This window comes from Corvus hawaiiensis, chromosome 10 (assembly GCF_020740725.1).
Source record: "Corvus hawaiiensis isolate bCorHaw1 chromosome 10, bCorHaw1.pri.cur, whole genome shotgun sequence".
NCBI classification, from domain to species: Eukaryota; Metazoa; Chordata; class Aves; order Passeriformes; family Corvidae; genus Corvus; species Corvus hawaiiensis.
In genome coordinates, this window is record NC_063222.1 from 11,295,083 (window position 1) to 11,315,350 (window position 20,268).

General features: G+C 45.2%; 2 protein-coding genes across 2 annotated transcripts in view; both read right to left on the bottom strand.

Annotated features, from left to right (window-relative positions):
* Positions 1-3,546: 3,546 nt before the first annotated feature.
* FAM124B (family with sequence similarity 124 member B) lies at positions 3,547-8,723 on the bottom strand. Its single transcript, XM_048314907.1, has 3 exons — positions 8,623-8,723; positions 6,381-7,719; positions 3,547-4,883 (listed from the first exon to the last, which is right to left on the bottom strand). The coding sequence occupies exons 2-3, from the start codon at positions 7,107-7,109 to the stop codon at positions 4,260-4,262; spliced, it is 1,353 nt and encodes a 450-aa protein (XP_048170864.1). The 5' UTR covers positions 7,110-7,719; positions 8,623-8,723; the 3' UTR covers positions 3,547-4,259.
* Positions 8,724-17,995: 9,272 nt separating this feature from the next.
* The window catches only part of CUL3 (cullin 3), a 56,497-nt gene continuing 54,224 nt past the window's right edge, over positions 17,996-20,268 (bottom strand). Inside the window, exons 15-16 of the mRNA XM_048314360.1 lie at positions 19,622-19,767; positions 17,996-18,987 (exon numbers count right to left, since the gene is read on the bottom strand). Of these exons, the coding sequence (XP_048170317.1) occupies positions 18,856-18,987; positions 19,622-19,767 (278 nt within the window). The 3' untranslated portion in view covers positions 17,996-18,855. The remainder of the gene's footprint in view (positions 18,988-19,621; positions 19,768-20,268) is intronic.

The window sequence follows — 20,268 nt, forward strand, 5'->3', positions numbered from 1 at the left end:
TTGGCTTCACTTTGGCTTCAGCAGAAATTTCCTGTTCCTCAGAGAAAAGCAAAACCTCAGGGCCTTTGAGCTTCGTAATTCACTTCGCAAGCGAGGCACAGAGAGAGACAGACATGACCTAGAATGCTCGGTATCTCCTCCTGCTCTGCCCTGTCAAAGCAAAGGTCCCACTCCTCACCCCACTCCCTGCCCTGCTCCATCACGTCTCTCCTAGAGTGATCATTCAGTGCTCAACTACTGAAGAAAAGGGAGAATTCATAGCATTTTTTAGCAAAACATCTTTGTTGCAAGCTTGTCAGTACCATATCAACTCTTCTTACACACAGCAGATGCACAGTAACAACTGCACATGACATTGCAGAGCATCAGTGACTGAGGCTGCCAAAAAACAATAAAATACATTAAGAAGAACTCTATTTTCCCCTGTCACTTACATGACAGATCTCCTTAATTAACTACTTTGCTGTCAGAGAAAATTAATGAATGAGAGAGAAATGGGCTTTCTTTGTTATTAGTACCTCTATTGCTTTCTAATCTATCAGGTTAATTTCGTGTTAAGGAAAGTGAGGATTAAAAGCCCCAGTTGCTGGAAGGGTGGGGCCAGGGACTGAAGCTCCGTAAGGAGCTGGACCACGGCTGGGCTTAGAGATCTGATGCTGCAGAAAGGCAAAGCCTGGGGAGAGCAGTGCAGAGGGACCTGTGGCTGGGGTTGGCAGGCAGCTCCCATCTTTCTGTCGGGGCAGTGGAGCCATAGAGGCATCATCGCCCAGCCGGTGGGGACTGCTCGGGCCGTGCAGGGCAGGAGGTGAGGGGCAGACTGACGCTGGGACTGAGCTGAAAGGGGGACGAAGGCAGCAGCTGCCGCCTGCCCGCAGTCCCCGTGCACCCTGAGCTGCTGCTCCCGAGGGGGCGACAGGGACACACGGCTGGGGGAGGAGGGTGACAGAGACACACCGCCGGGGAGGAGGGTGACGGGGACCCGCGGGAGGAAAGATGCCGGCGGAGCTGGTGCCACAGGGACGGGCGGGACCAGCCCCGCAGCCCCCGCACCCCGGGACCCCGCCCAGCGCAGCCGCGACACGCGGGGACAACAGAATCCCAACAAACCTAACTATAATAACAACAACAATAATAACACCAAAAATAACAATAGCAACAATAATCTGGCAAACTCTGCAATGACCAAGAGGTGACGGGACAATAGAGGAAGTGACCATCGCTGCTCCAGCCCTGCACAGGTGAGCAGTGGGCCCCGATTGCACAGCCTGTGCAGGGGCTGGAGCTGCCACACTCGTCTTCAGCAAACGAGACAATTTCTGGTTTGCGTTCCTGTTACAAACACAAGATTTCTGAAACGCGTGTTTTCCTCTATCAAGCAGCTGCAAAGCTTTGTACTGGGTACAGAGCACGGCACCAGCACAGGTGAAGAGAAGCAAACTCCCGCCCCAGACCCACCAGTGTAAATCTGGGAAGCTCAGCTGTCCTCATAGGACTGCCTTAGGATTTACCAAAGCATTAATGAAAGCTGAAATTGGCCCAGAATTCAGGAAAGAAGAGTGCTTTCAGCATTTTCTTCCCCGAAAGAATCAAGTTTGCCACCTTCTTTTTAACAAGAGAGGCTGAGCCTGTGATCTCACTGACCATGCCAGTGGTTTCCTGGGTGCCTGCCTGCACCACGGCACCGTGCCAGGAGTGGGGAGCAAGGGAGCACCCCCTGCCTTTGTGCTCGTATCCAGGCATGAGGGAGTGCTCCCGCTGCTCCTGGGCAACTCATCCCTCAGAAATACCACTGTGCTTGCTTCAGCGGAGACAAAAGACACAATTTCTGTTGCCAGGGGCTAAACAACAAAAAAAAACCCCACCAAACCAACAGCAGTCACCTCTTCAGGCTGTGTTAAAGTGACCCCAGAGCAAGTTCTCCTGCTTCTTCTGACCCCCACTGCTCATGACTCCATCCCTCAGCACACACCCTGCTCCTGCAAGAACAGATTTCCTGCCTCCACCACCCAGACTGTGCCAGTGACCCAGTGACCCTTGTCAAATTCCCTCTTCAGTTTCCCACCAAGGCTGTTTTCCCCAGTGTGCTTTGCTGGGACCAGCACACAGGATGGGAAGCCCCGGCTGAGCTTGCTGCCAGCCTTGCCAGCCCCACACACCTCATGCATCCACTCCCTCTGGCTGCTTACCAGGAAGCTCCCCTCAGGGTGTGTGGGACACAGACCTTCAGCAGATCCTGCCAACCTGTGCTCCTTATTAGACTGTTTTTAAAAGCCTGAAAGAAATGGCACAGTGTGCAAGGAAGAAGGATAAAATAGAGGCTGCAGAGATATAAACGGTCTGGAAAATGTGAATCTTTGCTTTCCACTACTGAAGCCATCCATGGAGAAATGTGCCCTCTGACCCAATACACCTTGCACACCTGCCTGTGTCATAGAGAATTTGTACTAGATATATCCTGTGCTTAAAATACATAGATTTTACACACTACCTGTTAAAAGCAATATTTTCAGAGCCATTCTCCATTGACTTGAAGCCCTTTTCCACGACCTGCTGCAGGCAGGTGAAACTTGTCCCTTTTTTTTTCCAAATGATGAAGCATTTCCCCCAGGCTAGATACTGACCTTCTATCCCTTTCTTTTAGGTAAAATAAGATTTATGATAAATACTCTCACTCAAGTACCTTTGGCATGAGAGAGTAGAGAGAAGGCCATGAAATCTCTCTTTAAAGCTGTTTCTCCCACTTCTGGCTTTATTCCCAAGTTCATGATTATCCCATCCATGCCCACTGCAGGCCTGTAACCTCGTGTTTGAAGAGCACTGCCCTGCTCTGATCCCCCTCCTCTCCCCATGTGCCTCCAGCCCACCCTTGCACACACCACAGCAGGCCCAGGGATCCAGCCCCTGCAAGCTCCTCTTTGCTGCTTCCCCACTGACCAGACATTTTCTCCAGCTCTGAAAAGACCTGGCTGAGTTTCTAGTGTGCTAGGAAAGATTAAATAATCACCCTTGTAGATATAAAATAGCACAGTATGAGTCATTAAAAAGTCCACAATTTTTGCAGAGCTTGTGAAAACCTGGGGGATGTTTGTAGGTGTCCAGTGGATGAAGTGTCCTGTTGTGAAGGTTTTGGCCCCCAAATTGAAGGATTCATGAGCATCACTTGGCAGGGTAGCACCAGCTGGGAGGGCCCAGAGCAGGGACTGCCCTATACCCCCAGCAGAATTCAGGTATCTTTAAGGGAGAAAATACCTCTTTGTTGTACTCTTTGGACAGTAAGTATCATCAGATGTGGCTTTTCTTTGAATAATTTCACTCCTCCTTCATATTCTTCCCATCTCTTTCCCTCTGAGATTTATTTAATCCTACTTGAGAAAGAAAACTGATCAAGATGGGAGTTATTTCAGCATCTGTTGATGCTGAATCATGACTACATTTCTCCCATCCTTTTTACTCTCGAGCATTTAGCAATTCCCTCCAAGACTCTTAACTTCTCTTGTCTTTTGTTAATTAAAACCCAGCTAGGATTGCCTGCTAATTGCATTCTGGTTTAACAAAGCCTGGCCCGTTGCTGTGTTTATTTTAAGTGTCATATGAATAGGCAACAGCAGATTTTACTGGCACTTCTCTTCAAGTGTGTGGTTTTTTGCATGTACTGTGCCGAGTTGGGAAAGAGGCCTCACAAGAAATATTTTTCTTGAGAAATATTTAAAAGAACATTCTTATGTTTCAAATCTTGCATAAAATTGACAGCACTGATAGATTTTAAATACCAACAATAGGGGAAACAAGAAGGAACACAAAGGAAAACCAGCATAAGCCCTGTGACCATGCCACAACCTTGTTCCAGTACGTCCTGGCAAGGGATGGTGAGTCCCCACGGCTGGGGGCATCCAGCTGCCTGGGCAGCTCAGGCAAGCTGCACCTTCAAAAACCGTCTGAAGATGTCACTGTCTATTTTTTAGCATCTTAGAACAGCTGTAGGAGTCATATGGCTTATTCCTGTTCATTGCACAACATACCCATCACCTAGTGTGCATTAGAAAAACCAAACCAAAACAACAACTTTCTGTAAACAGTGTTATTTTTCCTGCAGCCTCCTTAGCACCTCTCCGTGGAAAGTTAGTGTCTGCCTCGGTGACCGCATTACTGAGGTGTCACAGCTACAGAGGGACAACCTGAGCAGCAGCAGCCACAGGACATCCAAAAGTGCTCTGCTGTCCTTTGGGAAGGATGAGTCCATCTGGCACGTTTGGTTTCAGTCATATAAAGAATTCCTCCTCGTCGTCCTCTGCTGGGTGTGCGGGGCTGGCCCGCGGTGTCTGCGAGTGGCAGCCCGGAGCTCCGTGCGCCGCTGCTTTGCTCCTTCGCAGCAGCCGGGTCCCGTCCTGGGCGGGCAGGGCAGCGCTGGCCCCCGCCCCGGCCCCGGGGGATGGCGGCTCCAGGAGGCTGCTCCGCAGGGCCCTGGGGAAGTGGCTCAGCGGGCAGCGGCCGCTGCTGGGGTTCCCCACGGCGAGCCCGGTGTCCACGTCGGTCTCCGTTCCGCGATGCCGGCGGCTCTCCGGGAGAGGAGCCTGCAGCCTCCCGCCCGCCTGCCTGCACAGCGATGGCGCTTCCCACCACGGCCGGGCTGCTGCGACACCAGGAGGAGAGCAGGAGTGCCTCTGGAGGTCACTGCTGGCTTGCTCAGAGGCAAGGGCTCCACCTGGGTCAGATTTTGTTTTACTCTTCAGAGCTCTGACCTCCCGGCTCCTCCGCCCAGCATTATCCTGCTTTACATGGAGAGGGGCTGGGATACAGTCCTGCAGGATTTTTCCACTGCCTGTACTATTACACTGCTGGGAAAGCCCGATGCTTGTTTCAAGGGTCTTGGAGCTGTTTGGAACCTGTTGAAAATTAGAGAGAACCCAGTTAACACACAGTTCTAGCTTGACCAGTGATGATGCTCTCGCCCAGCCTCACTGTGCTGAGGTCACCTGCAGCCTGAGTCAGTACACCTGGGGAAGGCCTTGCCGAAGTAGGTTGTGAATACAAAAGATCCACATGCATTCCAGGGAAACCTGGATAAACACCTGGAAAGGAGAGCCACTGCCAGTTACCACAATGGGCTTCAGGGGGGAATGTCAACTCCACGTGGAGTCTACAAGCAGAGCCTTGGATTCAGTTTGCAACGTGGCAGAAAGTCGGGGCAGGGGGGTAAATTGCAGGTACTTAGAATAAAGATTTACAGCTGAAGAGCTGCAAAATAAAGCACTAGGCTGTCAGCCTGCTGAGTGGAGCTTGGACACAAGATATATCCTCAAGTTCAAGTGGATTACGCCTTCCTTTGCGAGAAGCACAGTGCAGCATGGTCACATCCCCAAAAAAGCTTCCAAATTTCCTACCAGTGAATTAATGTACATCTGACAGCTCAAAGACCTTGTATCTACAGCAGGAAGAACCACACAGTAATTTAGGAAGGGACTTTTGGAGGTCATCAGTCCCCTGCTCCAGGTAGGACCAACTTCAAAGCTATGTGAAGATACCCAGGGCCTTGACCAGTCCGAGAGGGTGCAAACCAGTTTATAAAATTGATACTGAGTGAGGCAGCAAGGGCTGCTCTGAGATTAGTGTTCAGAGCAGCATAAAAATAGGCTGAACCGAGTAAACTTTATCTGTAACGATTTCTGTAAGGAAAAAGAACAGGATGGGCAAATAATCTAAAATCCAAATTACAAGAAAAAAAAAGAAACAGAGGTGGGAGGGGTTGTTACAATGGAAAGAAAGCACACTGAACTAAACTGCCATTCTGCTCACGTGTATACTTCTCACTACATGTCATCTCAGCACTGACTTTGTCTTTTTTAAAATTTGTATTCATATAACCGCTGAACTGCACACTTGAACAGAAAAGGCCGAGATTTCCTAGGACACATCTCTTTGTCACTCTTGCCCAACTGCAACTCACTTGCGAGCTCACAGCCTCTATTGCAGGCGGTGCTGTATCAACATTACACTTACAAAACTTCTGGTTTTGGATGCCAAAAAGCAGCTTTGAAAAACATTTAAACAGCAATGACTTATCAGAAAAAGATTAGGCTGCTACAATCATTTGTTTGAGGCAGAGCAGGGAAGATGTTAAGCTAGTGTACCCTAGAAAGCATTAATAATCTCCATTTCAGGCAAGCAGTAATGATGTTAATTTAACAGTACAAAAACACTCCAAGGATCAGTGCTTATATTTATCAACAGCATCACAGCACTGGCAGACTCCGATTACTGCATTCACAAATTCAAAAGAAAACATGAACAAACAAAATTGTAATTTCCATTTTGAACCAGTCCTGCTTTCCTTGGAAAAAAGTAGGTAAATCCCCTCCTCTGAGAGCACCACAGACACATACCTTGAGCAGAATTGTATTTCCTTCATAGTCCTGTGTTTGCCACCTGGTGCTGCTGATGGGAACACACGGGTTGGGCAGGAGGGGCACCAGCTGCCCGATTTCTTGTACCTTGAACTGCAAGGCTGACGAGTCCCTGGGCTCGGCAGCCACCCCGATGGGCAGCTGCTTCAGGCACAGCTGCACGGCCACGTGTGGGGTGGCGTGCAGCACGAAGACACAGAAAGTGGTTTTCTGCAGAGTGGCTTCTTTCTGGAGGATCATCTCGTAGAGCCTCACTGCATCCTCATAGTTATCAAAGCTGCAGTAGAGGGTGATGCGCAGGATTTCGGGGCCACAGTGCACCCGCCTGATGCCCCACACGGGCAGCTGCTCATCCAGGCCATAGAAGTCCTGGTGGGCTGGGGCATAGCGAGGGCTTTGCCCGTTAGCAAACTGGGCACGCTGGTACCGCCAGGGTGGGCGCTGGAATTGCTCATGGACCTGGACAATCCGTTCTTCTCCCAAGTCCTCGTGCAGAAAAAGGAGGACAGATATTCCAGGAAAGCTGCAGCTCCTCTTGCAGTATCTCTCGTAGTATTTCAGTGGAGGAATCCGCTCAGACACCAGGAAAAGGCGAATGTCCAGGCAGAGCCACTCCAAAAGCTGATCCAGAGTTTGCTGCAGAAGAAATGTGTGTCCCAAATGGGTGAGGAGATGCACAGTCATCAGAGACTCTGCTCCATCATCCATTGCAAAGACTCCTGGCAAAAAATTAAAACAGACAAATTGGTGCCTTCCTTCTACTCTTGTGGCCTCAGGAACACAAGGTGTACTCTGAGACTTGAACAGAATGAGTTCAGACTCCTGCAGGCTGTGCAGTAGCCTGATGAAACACGTGGGTAAGCACAGTGAACGTGCAGAGCTGGCAGGTGGAGAATGACAAGGCTTTAAGTGAGCAGTCCCAGGTCACATCCCAGCAGAGCTCGGTTCAGGGCTCATTCCCAGCTCTGGAGCTCTGGTCACTGAGTACGTGCAATCCAAGTGTCCAGACTCAGCTCTGTGTCCTCCTGCTCCTGTCGTTCACGACACAGGACAGCAGAGATGCACAGCATTGGAACACAAGCAGCGATCTTCCAGGATGAGGTGATGCTCACTTGTCTCTCGGCAGTGGAAGCCGTGGCCGCTTTGGACCCAGCCGAGTCCCACCAGTGCAATCACTGCCTTTTGCAAAGCCCATGTAGCACTCATGGCTGAAACCCTCAGCAAGTTTTCTTCTAGTCAGCAGGCTGGCTTTGGCTCATTGTAAAAAGCCTGTGATCTCTGGGAGTCCCACCCTTCTGGGGCACACAGATAAGCTATTCTGTGAAAACAAGGAAGGAAAACAGAATAACAAAAGAAAAACCCCAGCCATGTGAACACAACAGATAACAATAAGGGCAGATATAAATCAGGAAAGAGGAGCTTTGGGAAAAAACCTCGACTCCTAGTTACACCCTTCACAACACAGGTAGCTTGCTGCCTAATTGGAAACCAGGTCCTGGGTACTGTAGCCCATAAAAGCTGGCTTTCCATTTTCAGTGCCCTCTTTGCTTCTTTTTCCTCCTTTATTTTTTTTTTTTCCTGAGATACCCATGTCATCAGCAGCCTTAAGCAAAGTCCAAGGGTTTTTTTTTCCTTGCTCCTTGGCTTTACATATTAGTACTTAGCTTAGCTTACTTCATAAGCTACAATAGGAGTGCTGAAAATACACCTCTTTCCAGGTCTCTTCTAGTGTCTGGACAATAAATCACACTGACCCTTCATCTCCCTATTTGCAGCCCAGGAGCAACACAATACAGGTCAAGCCAAACCCACTTCCTATACAGAACTGCCCCCACTGCAGCCAGTATGTAAATCAAAACTGGGGCCTCTGGTGGTCTGTCCAGCTCCATCTAATTGAGAGCAGCACACCTCTCTCTGCTGACATACCAACTTCCCTCTCAAACAGCCAAGCACACAAACCAGTGGTTTACTGTGCAGAAATCCCAGCATTAGTAAGTGTGTTATTCATAACTCTGAACTATTTTTTTAATATGACCCAAACTTCGTAAGTAAAATCTCCAAGGTCTAAAAGTACAAGCAGCAGTGCCTTGGTTTCGTTTAGGGAGATCCCTCTCACTGGTAGAAACTCACATTCATTCTTTAAAAGCTATGCTGGCACCTATGTACAATAAAAATTCAAAAGACTGTCTAGAAAATGAGGAAAAAATTATTTTGCACCCACCTGCAACACTTTGAGCAAGTAACAACTGCTGTTGGGAGAGAGACAAAAACAAAATCCAGCCTTCAGACAATTGCAGGAAGAAAGTGAAGAGTGCAAGTGCTTAAAACATTAAAATGCTCTAGATGAGCTCTGAACAACACAATTTCACTAAAATATGGAAAAGGAAATGATTCATCAACTCCTTGCTACAGGGCAGGGGCAGACAGTCATCTGCCTTCCTGCTTGTGAAGAACAGGGGGATTTTGTCTGTACAGGAAAACCCTGAAACTGAGCAAGTTCATCAGGGCTCAGTTTGTAGCTGGAAGCAGCTCCCATGACAGGTTCCCCTATTCCCACCCCAGGTGAGCACCCCTCGGGCTGCTACTGCACCACAGCCCCAGTGCCTGCTCCCACTCCCCCTTCTCCCTAGGAGCAGGACCCCCACTCCTGCACCTGCAAACTGCTCCCTCTCAGGGCAGTGAAGAGGGAGTGGGGGGACAAGCACTGCTTTCCTTGTGCAGTGCCATCACTGCTGGCTTGGGCAACTCTCGGCCCCACTCCTGCTCCAATCTGCTGGGTAAAATCCCATGGGCAGCTGCAGCAGTGTGGTGAAGGTGACAGAGGACTGGGTATGCAAATTCCTGCAGAGCAGCCATAGAGAGTAAGGGCTGGTTAGGGAATGATGCAGAAACCTTGGCCCTCTCCAGCTCCTGCTGTGGCCAGTGGGAGCCAAATTATTTCCCAGATGGGCAGGTGCTTGCTCCAGAGACTGCTGAAGGTGACCAGCATCTATCCTGGTTTTATAACAGCCAAAAACCTGAGCCTTACTCACAAAAAGGGTTAAATCCTCCGCCATGTGTTTCTTCTGTGCTTGCTGGGGTGGGACAGGGAAACAATCTCAGCTCTGAAACTCTACCTAATGAAACTGCCTGGAGAACAATTTTAGGCCTGGTTCTCAGCTCTCCAGCAGCTCCAGGTCAGGAGCATGAGATAAGCTGAAGCTCAGCCTTTGCCTGACCCTCTCCCTCAGAGGAGGGGAGCCCCACCACCCAGCCTGAGCACCTCTGCTTCTCTTCCACTTGCTTTGACAACTAAATATCCTTGGGGAAGGGCTCAAACCAGGCTCCTCAGCCTCAGACAAGGGTATCCTCATGCCCTCACTTGGTCCCCAGTTTATTGCACCCCCCCCCCGCCTTGGAATAAAGCCTGGGTGCCATGGACCTCACTGCTGCAGCCTGGTGAGTTCAGACCCTTCATCCACAGCTCATCTCAGGTGGAAAAGGGATGGCTGCCACGAGAACAAAGTGCTGGCTTTTGTTGGATCTCCTAAGAAAAGCAAAGTGCTCATTTCATTCCGATCCCTGAATGGAATGAGTCCTTGCCCTCCTCTCTGCTTCCCCTTCCCCCAGCTTTCCAGTCTGGCTGCCAAACGGAAAAGCACATTTTTCATAGTGACCTAATGAACACAACAAGAAAGATTTCTTCAGGAGATTAGAAAAATAGCAGTTCAATCTTATGTGAAAAGTCACTTTGCTGAGGGGAGGAGGGGCAGGTAATTCTGATATGGCACTCAAAAAAATTGGGGCCCCATTCCCACATGGCAGTGACTGGTAACACAGCAGAACTTACAGGAAGCTGCTGGGGCACTCCAGCTGTGTGTAAGAGCAAGTCAAAGATGAATATTTGTATCTGGCACTAATACATACACTGGTAAGCCCTGCACAAATTAAAGTCCAAATGTGAACAACTAATAAACACTTTATGATGTGAAGCCTCAGAGAATACTGTCTGCTGTATGTCTAAAATCCTACAGTGGAAAGGTACAGCAAAATAATTAAAAATTCCTTTTCATAATGAATTCGTGAGTTGTGCCTAGTCCTCTCCACTGCTCAGAGCCCTTTGCTTCAGCTAACACCACCAAAACTGATGATGCATCACAGGATTTAAAAGTTCATAGAAACATCTGTAAGGAAGGTACTTTACAAGGATTATTAGAACATAATTAACTTGAGAGAGGCTGAGTATGTATTACCTAAGCACCTTGGGAGAAGGCCTCATTAAATACATGACTCAGGCTTCCTAATTTCTTTTAAAAACTTTTTTTTTTTTTTTGTTTTACACCAATCTGAAGCTCTGCCTATAACAAGGACAAAACTACTAAATTAACCTGCTAGGTGACAGTTATATATAGCATATACAGTACTGAGATAAAAATCAAGATTAAGGCCTTACTTGAATACAAAAGTCTTTTCGGAGTTTGGCTTCAAAACCCATGACTCCAATTCATCACTGCTTTTGAAGAAGCCAAAGACCCAATGACCAAAAGAGCAAAAACCCATCTAACCTACTGCATTTATTTAAGTGGACTTCTCTCCCAAACGATTCTTGTTTCTTCTTTTTAGCCAGCTATCAAAAAGTAAGCATCCAGCAAGGGTCTGTCAGCAGGCAGAAAATACAGAGAGCTCCACCATACACTGTGAGTCAGGATCCAAGCACATACACACACAAGGAGAAGGAAACAAGAACACAGCCGTAAAGACCAGAGGGAGCTGTCTCAGGCTGCAGCCTGTCCTACCTGGCAGAGCTTCTGTAGCGCTGCCCTGGGCTCTGCTGGAGCCGCAGCTCAGCCTGGCAGCACCGCGGCTTCAGGTCCTCCCAGAGACTCCAGCTCCTGCCGGGAGGAACACCTCGCCTGGAGGCGCACAGACAAGGGAGAGCTTAAAGGCTCACAGGAGATAAAATGTAAAGTGAGAGGGGTTCCTCCTGACACTGAGCCACGGCTCCCGGGGGAACAGGGATCCTCGTGGCACTACGGCACACGCTGCAGAGGGACACCCAGGATTAAACCACATCTTCCCTGTGCACCTGGTGATTACAGTAACGAGAGTACAGCAAAGTTATCCTCAGGTGACACAGGCTTTGGGGCAAGGGCAAGGCTGAGAGAGGAGCAATGAGACACAGAGATTAGTGTCCTAGTAGTAACAAATATGTTGTAAAAAGGCAATGTGTGTCCTTGGCTGGTTTTTATATTCGTCTCCCACCAAACATGGGCTATGTGTCCTCAGCCAGTTATGGGACACTTGCAGATAGTTCCATTCTTCCTCATTTTTCAGTTTGTCTAAAATATTTTAAAAAAAAAAAAAAAACAACCAAAACACTCTATGCACCCAAACCAAGATCCACTAAAAATAATGAGCCAATCGCAGGTCATAGCAGAAACAAGTATTCAATAAAAGTGAGATCACAGAATCATAGAATGGGTCAGATTGGAAGGGACCACCGTGGGGAATCTGCTCCAATCTCCCTGCTCAGGCAGCATCATCCCAGAGCATACATGGCACAGGATTGTGTCCAGACGGTTGTTCTGGAATATCTCCAGTGAGGGAGACTCCACACCCTGTCAGGACAACCTGATCCAGTGCTCAGAGGAAATTCTTCCTCACATTCAGGTGGAACTTCCTGGGCATCAGTTTCTGCCATTGTCTCTTGTCCTATTGCTTCACACCACAGAGCAGAGCCCAGTCCATTCCCTTGACACCCTTCCTTCAGTCTTTTATAGATACTGATTAGATCCCCTCTCAGCCTTCTGGAGACTGAACAAGCCCAACCCTCTCAGCCTTTCCTGTGGTGACTTGACTTCAAAGAGCCAACATTCAGCACTGACCCAAGATGGCATCTTTGGGATCCCTCTGCCCACATCCCCAGTGTCAGTCCACTTCCACAGAGGTCAGAGTGGGACAAGGGGGAAGTCAGCCTGCCTATGTGTGAATTTAAGTGCCCAGCTTAAGGGACTCATTTCTGAAAGATTCAACCCAGCAATTTTTATATAAATTACACCTCAATTAAAAACCTTCCAGAAAAAGAAAACAGGCAGATCCAAACAAACCCAAGACTTGCAGGAGCCAGCAAAGTGTTTGTTTAATCAGCTTACATTTGGCATTGTTGAAGGCAACTCAAAGCAGACTTCTTGGAAGGCCAGCAGCAGAGCCGGCCGTGACTGCACCCTGCCGGGCGCTAATAAGAGCGAGTCCCCAGGAGATGGTGACCTTGCCAGCGAGGCAAAGCTCCAGCTTAAGGAACAAGTCAGACCCACGCAGTGTGAAGGCTTTTAATTACTCCCTTTCCTGAAGACAACCTTCCTGAGATACAGAATAATACACCCCAACTTCTAATTAAAAAAAAGTGTTGATCCCACATTATGCTGGAATTGAAGATTTGCATAATTAAGTTGATACCAAATGCTGTGACAGACAAGCTGCAGGAGATTATTAGTTTCTTCTTTAACAGAATTTCAAAAGAAGCAAGATCCAAACAGCCAACAAATATTAGCAGAAGTGGTTCTCAAGGTCTAGGAAACTCAGGCATTATTTGGATTTGGGGCATATGCTGGTAACTTTGCAAAGGAAAATCTGCACACGAACTCAAAAGCCATAGTAAGGCACCACCAGGCTCTGATGTGGCATCACTTTGAGGACTTCAGGAGTTCTTATTGTGAATTTTTCCTCCCAAGAACAGGATTGCTAAAGTTATGAATGCTATTCATAAACAGGGGCTGGAAGCACTTTATCCAACTTCTATACAACTGAAAAATCAGAGTTCATGATCAAATTTCATCACTCAAAGAACATGAAACATGCACAGGAAATACCCTGTTTCCAAGATTTCCAGTAATACTCATTTTGGGAGGGCAAAATCCCTCCCTGATTTCCACAATACCTGTTTCCTTATACAAGTAACAACCAGTAAGCCCAGGTCCTGTCATATCACATAACTGCACATCAGCTTCTGGAACAACAGAGCTCAAGGCACCAGGATTTTAGCCTAGACAGTTGTTAGTATTTTTCTGTTCACTTCTTGAAACCCACTCCAAGTTCAGGATGTGCAAGACTCTCAGTACATGCTAAATCTCATAAGTCACTCCAATGGTGCCACACTTATCTAAAGAAGTGGTTACAGTAAGGGAGAAATAAATAATAAATAATAAACATAACAAATATATGTGTCACTGCAAACTAATCCACATCCTTCTGTGGCCTGTGGAAATCTCAAAGTTTTTTCAGCTTCTAAGAAACATATTCAAGAAATAAAATCTGGCATTATAACTTAAAAAGATGATGTCCCATGACTACATTAAAAAGTCGTGATTTTCAGATTCTATTTGCAGATCTAACAGTGTTTTGTTTCATCATCTGGTGCTGTGTATGTAACTCTCAGTCCTCATTCACCTCAAACCTTTTATGCTACATGGGAAGTTGCTTTTCCTGTCACTCCATGCTATTCCAAAACACAATCTCAAAAGTTTTGAGATACAACCTGCAGGAACACCTTGTTAAAGACGCTACTGGGTGCTTAACATAGCTTCAGTCAAGGAAAGGAGAAGAAAGGGAAGGGGGAGAAAGAAAAGGGAAAGGGAAAAAGAAAGACTGGGAAGCCCTGTGAGACCAGAAGGCAGGTGAGGTCACTGCCCGGGACACGCCCGGCTCGGCTGCCCCGGCTCCCGCCTTCGGATGTTCAGAGCAGGTCTGTACTGCACACTCCACATCCCCAGTAGTACATGTTTCTTGCTGGCAGTCCCCCAGGATGCCCCGAAGCTACCAGCACAGGTTAACGTCTATACGTAGTGAATACAAGTTACTAATCCCGCATTTTGCACCCTCTGCCCCATAAAGCTCAGCACAATCTCAGAACAAGTTTTGCTCCAGCCCTCCGTTGCTCTCCCGAGATGCAGCTGCCTCCCCGCAAGGCAGCCGGCATGATGACAGCCAACAGCCCTGTGGAGCAAACACACCTCACTCGGCTACGTAGACATTTCTCCCCTGAGCATGCACCACATCCTGCACCACCTTTGCTTCAGCTTCAGCTTCTGACAGACCAAACATCACTGCTCTGACAGGATTTGAAGAATACAGCACACAAATGAAGTGAACCACAGCAGCACGATGTTCACACAGGAGGAAGAGAGTAGCTCTAAGATCGGAGGGTTCCGCTGCATCTGTTGTATCTGGGATAAAAGTTAAGTTTTGAACCGCAGGAGAAAGAATAATTAACAAAACATCACTGATGTATGTTCAAATGTTATTTCTTTTCCTACCCATAAACTCTGTGTTCATCTCAGTGCTACTGAACGCATTAGCTCCCATGGACTTACTCCCCAGGAAAGCTCCAGTTTTGAAGAAAGGAAGAGCAGAAAGGGGGTTGTTTATACAGTTGACACACACTAATGCCAGCACAAAAAGCACTGTCCTGGGGCAAGAGGTCCAGCCATGTCCATACTGTTACACCAAACATGAACCACAGCTGAAAGATTCAGAATATTAAATGCAGTTTGTGGGCACAATATATGAACACTTCCTTGCACAGTGAAGGACAGAAAAGTAGGTGAACTATTGTCCTGTACTTTTACCCAGCTTTCAGTTGGATGGATATATAAGTTCTGCATCTTACAATCTTTTCAATATGACACATTCCAGAGGACAGAGGAGCCATTAAAACTCACACTTCAGACTGAGCACAATGGTTATTACATTTACTGTCCAATGTATCAAAATGAGTATCAACAGAAACTCAACTTTGGCCCAGACACACACAAGATGATGCCTGTTACCAGCTGTGCACACTACTGAGTCCAGTTCTAGGCTGCCAAACCCTTGCCCTAAAGCACAGGGCTCTATGGAAGCGGGAGCTCAGGATCAGAGCCCAGCTCACCGCTAAGCATCATGAGGAACAAAGCAGAGCCAAAGGGTTTGATTGAGCTATGGAGGTTCTGGCCAGTTTTGGACATGCAGAGGCCATAAGCAGTTCCAGTTTTTGCTACTTTTGAAAAGATGGGAACTCCATCTCTGTGCAAGCTTATCCCCAAAATTATCCATTATGACAGGCTCTATTACTGTGCATATATATATATATATATATATGAAAGTGCCACCCATCAGGTACTATACAATTTGATTGCAATACATGTAAATAAAAATACTTCAGTCATCCAGCACATTTAGTGCAAGGCTTCTGTTTCCACAGGCAAAGTAAATCTGACACCAGTGGCTCATTCTCAATGAGCAGTGGCAAGGACAACAAATAGTGTTGCCTTGGAAGCTTTAGGGTTGACAGAGCAGTTTGTCCTTGGAAAAAGGGGTGAGGAAAGACATTGCATTCAGGAGTAGCTTAGCATCACAGACTTGGTCTGCTTGGCATTCATTTATTCTGTAGCCAGTGGGAAAATTGTATGGACTAATTCTAGGAGACACAAAGAGTAAATCAAAGCTGTAAAGGTAGCTAACATAGAAAAGAGCAAGAACTGCACCAGGGATCCATAGGATTATATTTGCTATGATGGTAAATGAGGCATACTCTCAATCCTTTTAAATAAACTTGTGTACAAGGAAAGTACATGCCTACACATCTTCAAACAGCTATAAAACTCAAACCCTACTTTTAATTTAAAAAATTCCAAAGTATTAAACTCCATGTTTACTAAGTCCTGTTACTGCATTTAGCTGCACATTAATGCAAACAAACCAAACTTATTAATTGCACTCACACAACTACAATCCTGAAAATGAAATTTTAACAAAATTACAAAGAAGCTTTAAGTAGAAATTGAGAAAGAGAAATGAAATTAGATAAGGCACAGCAGAATTCTACTATAGATCGTAAATGGAATCCCATTAACGTACAAATGTGTAAACATCAAACTCACCTTACGCAGTGTTCTAGTGATGTCTTGATCTCTCTGACAAAATTTTTCATAGTCTCCATTTTTCAATCCTCTACCTCACTGTTCAATGGTAAAGGGCATATTTTTAAAATCTGACTTCAGCAGAAATCCCTTCCTGAATAGTGTCTTCAAAATTCTAGTAAAATGGAAAATACGCTCTTAATATTTGCTACTGAAGATAGCCATCACCGCCTGCTGTTCTTCTGGCAAAAACTCTTGCCCACATAGCTTTTAAAAACACACTTTTCAACACCTAACTATACAGTCATTCATGTAACACTCAGCCTCAGAGCTTCCAAAAGCCACCAGAAGAAAGAAACTTCAGATGATGCACAACAGAAGTACAGAGGCAAAGCAAAGGACAAAGACCTCCTGTCCCAAATCACAACACTCATGGCTCTGTAGACTTCACAGGTAAAAGGACTTGAACCCATTTCTCCCAGCAAAGCACATGGGAAAGCATTAACATGCAGTATCACAACATTCATGCTAATAAAGAGTAAGTTATGCATAAAAGAAAACCTTCATACTGGTACATGGAAGAGCGATTTATATTTTGAGAAAGATGTTTCTGATGACTTTAAACAAAATCAAACCTCCAAATCAGCTCCAGCCTGTATTTAGTACTGTTGTATGGCTAAACAATAACCACATTTCTACTCAAGATTTGCATACACTGTGCAGAGACAGAGGTGCTTTAGTAACAGCCAGCAAACACCTTTTCAGAAGGACCAGTGGCCCAGCTCATTTCTCTTGGGGCTGAATTCTTGATGGACAAGGGCAAGAAAGTTCTTCAGCCACCACCGCCTTCTGCTGATTCAAAAAACTACTGTGTGTGTGTAGGTGTGTTGGGGGTGTGCAGTAAATTTAAAGCTTCATTTAAAAAAGCTTCCAAGTAGTCAAGCTAAAATCTCATCCTAATTCCAGTCCCTCTCTTTACAAGATAGATCCTACGCTCTTGAACAATAGCCAGGATTTGTAGCCTAACAGGCTGGAGAGAGATGAAAGTGTGGACACGTTATGAGAAATACTCTCCAGTCACAGTGAACCATTGCACCAGTACCATGCACTTGTTCAGTACAGCCCATCGAGAACTGCTATGGCAGAACCGAAATGCTCTACAACCGAGCTTTTTTTTTTCGCTTCAGTTCCAGCTCTACATATTGGAAAGCCCATCCCAACTATATTTTTCAAGATCTATGGGTGACAGTAATGTGAACCAAGACAAAAATACTGTCTTGAATTAAAGCAGAAAGATAGTTATGGCCAGGAAACCAGGGAATATATGCACTGGAGTGCCAGAAATATGGTTTAATAAAAACTGCAGTACAATGCACACTCAAAAATTTCTAACTGTGAGAAGAATGATGCCACCAAAGTGCTATTTTTAATCTATTTTTGCAGCATACTGTCAAGAAGAAAAAAGTTCCAGGGTAAGAACTAAAAATTTCATTACAGTAACAATTTTTTATTGCATGTTTAAAATGCATTTTTAAAAACAAATAGTGCATGCTGACTTCACTTTAATCTCCTGAAATATGCACTTATGATGGGGAGCCCTGGGGCTACAGATCCATCTATGATGTTTATTAACAAAATATAATCCCAGTACATTTCCCCAGGGGACAGTATTTAGTTCCAAAAGATTGTCAACCCTGTACTCTAACACACTTGAGTTAGTTGTTTGTGTACACTAAGTCCATTTATTTTAAATTTATTTTGTCTACATTTAGTGAAATAAAAACATCGCCCTGTACAATCCACCATCAGCAGTGAGTACAACAGCAAAAATTATTATACAGTTTATACACACTAAAATCTTGTCCTTTTTCCTATAAAGAAACCAGAACAAACCTAATCAATATAGAGTTTAATTTAGAAGAACTCAAATTACAGAAGGGAAAGCCAAAATTATTACGGTCTTTTCTGAGCCCCCAGAAGTTCCTGATTCATGTTGTTGGAACAGTGAGTGCAACTGGAAGAGTGAAACATGCTCAAGTTGTCTTCTCGGGTCTTCAAAAAATTATTAGCAAGTATTTAAATTAAACATGTCTAGTTAAAGAAACATTTGAAGCAGAGCAAGATAAGTGGGAATTTTGCCTTACCACTTGTGGTTTCTTTTAAACCCAACTTATACAATGCGCGAAGTGCTAAGCAACACTACAGAAACACATTTACATCAACACTGAAGATCTGGGGAAATGAAATTCCAACAAATTTATTTTTTTAAATGAGCTGTATTTTCTAAAGTCATTTTTATTTCTCTGTTTTCATACAGTATTGAAAACAAACGCGGCACATTCACATTTCCCGAAGAATTGTAAGGATGATCTCTACAGGGATAACGTTGAAAAGCCTGAAGCTCAATTAATTCATGTCAAAAACTCTCAAAAGGAGTAAAAGGCTTGATCTGAATGGTCTAGAACATGTATTGTAATTTAATAGAGAAGATGGTCGTCTTAATATTAATGATTTAAAAGAACTTCCCAGTTCATGCGAAGAGTATAGTCCAAGAATAAATCAAATTTTCTGAACGCATTTTATGCTACGTAAGTGTATACTTTGCGATCCTCAGGTGTTCGTGCCAAATATTCTCTCTCAATAAGTCCTTCAATACGCTTTTTAATAACAACTGGACTTGGTAAGAATCGGGCCTTCAGCTGCTGAGTTACCTAAAACAAAATAAAACCCGACAATATAAGATCACAGCACAAGTAAGATCTTGAAGCATCCTAACAGAACACAACAAACAGAAAAATGTATTAAGACAGAGATGGTGACAACTATGAAGCATAAAAAGCAGCCTGCAGGCTTCTGACCATCCCTCCACTTGCTTGCTCATGTTGGGGTATGATTCAAAGCTCTACAGAGGCATGGTCACAACCTGAGATTGCTCCCAATTTCACAGCTCTAAGGGAGTTCAGGAGTGCAAAACATGTAACGTCCTGGAGCTGTGTGAGCTTAGGAGTGAAGAGCAGCAGGACTGTTTGTCTGCTAAGAACTCAAATCTCTCAAACCTGGACCCAAGAGTCAGTAACAAGATCAAAGCAAAAAATAATGTTAAGCACAGTGGTTTGCTTTTCAAGGAATTTAACATCATAACAGCACTAAAAGTAGGAAGGAAAATTAGATATCCTGTGAGTACATCCTAAAGTGAAGGGTAAGGATTTAGGTGTGTCTTCAGACAGGGAGAAAAGAATGGATGGGTTAAATACAGTATCCCTCAAAAGCCTTTCAGCATCATGTTAGCGAGAGCTGTGTAACTTTGATGAGTTACTAGCAAAAGCAACCTCTGTACAAGCATACCTCTGCTACTAGCACGTTGTGTTGCATCTTCTTTCTAGATTTCATTATCCGAACTATAGCAGCTTCTATCTCATGTTTTCTGTCATCATCTACCTTCTGCCTTGTTTCTTTCCTTTCTGGATCAGATTCTCCTTGTTTGGCAGCAACTTAAAGAAAATGGAGAATGTAAATAATGTTAGCAAAATTAACAATTATTTCATTGTGTGTTAGCTTCACTATTTATTTCATCTAGACATCAAGTTATATTTTTGTGAGTTTTGACATTCTCAAAGTCGATGTTTTTTTTTAAATGAAAACCAGCTACAAGAACATATTAACACTTTCTGGTATATTTTGATAGCGACTGACAAGATAACAAACTATTATTTAATTACTACTATGTTAAAATTTGAACAGTACTCAAATCTGCTTACAGGCACAAGCACCAGCACTTCCATAAGCTAATGAAGTGGTATTATACACTTCGCTTCCCTTATTTGTTCAGCCCAAATCATTGCCCAAAACCATTATAAGCTACCTGGTACTTGAAAATGGCTATTGTATCATGGGCTAAAAACATCACTCATTTCACAGCAGTACAGCAACATATGAGGCAATTTTCCTATTTCTGAATCAATCAGTAGCTTATTTTTCATTTTATTATTTAA

Bases quoted from the DNA above. Each gene is read 5' to 3' on its own strand.
- FAM124B (XM_048314907.1), bottom strand. From the start codon at position 7,109: ATGGATGATGGAGCAGAGTCTCTGATGACTGTGCATCTCCTCACCCAT. The intron at 4,884-6,380 runs GTATGTGTCTGT...AATTTTCAACAG, and splicing joins GAAATACAATTCTGCTCAAG to GTTCCAAACAGCTCCAAGAC.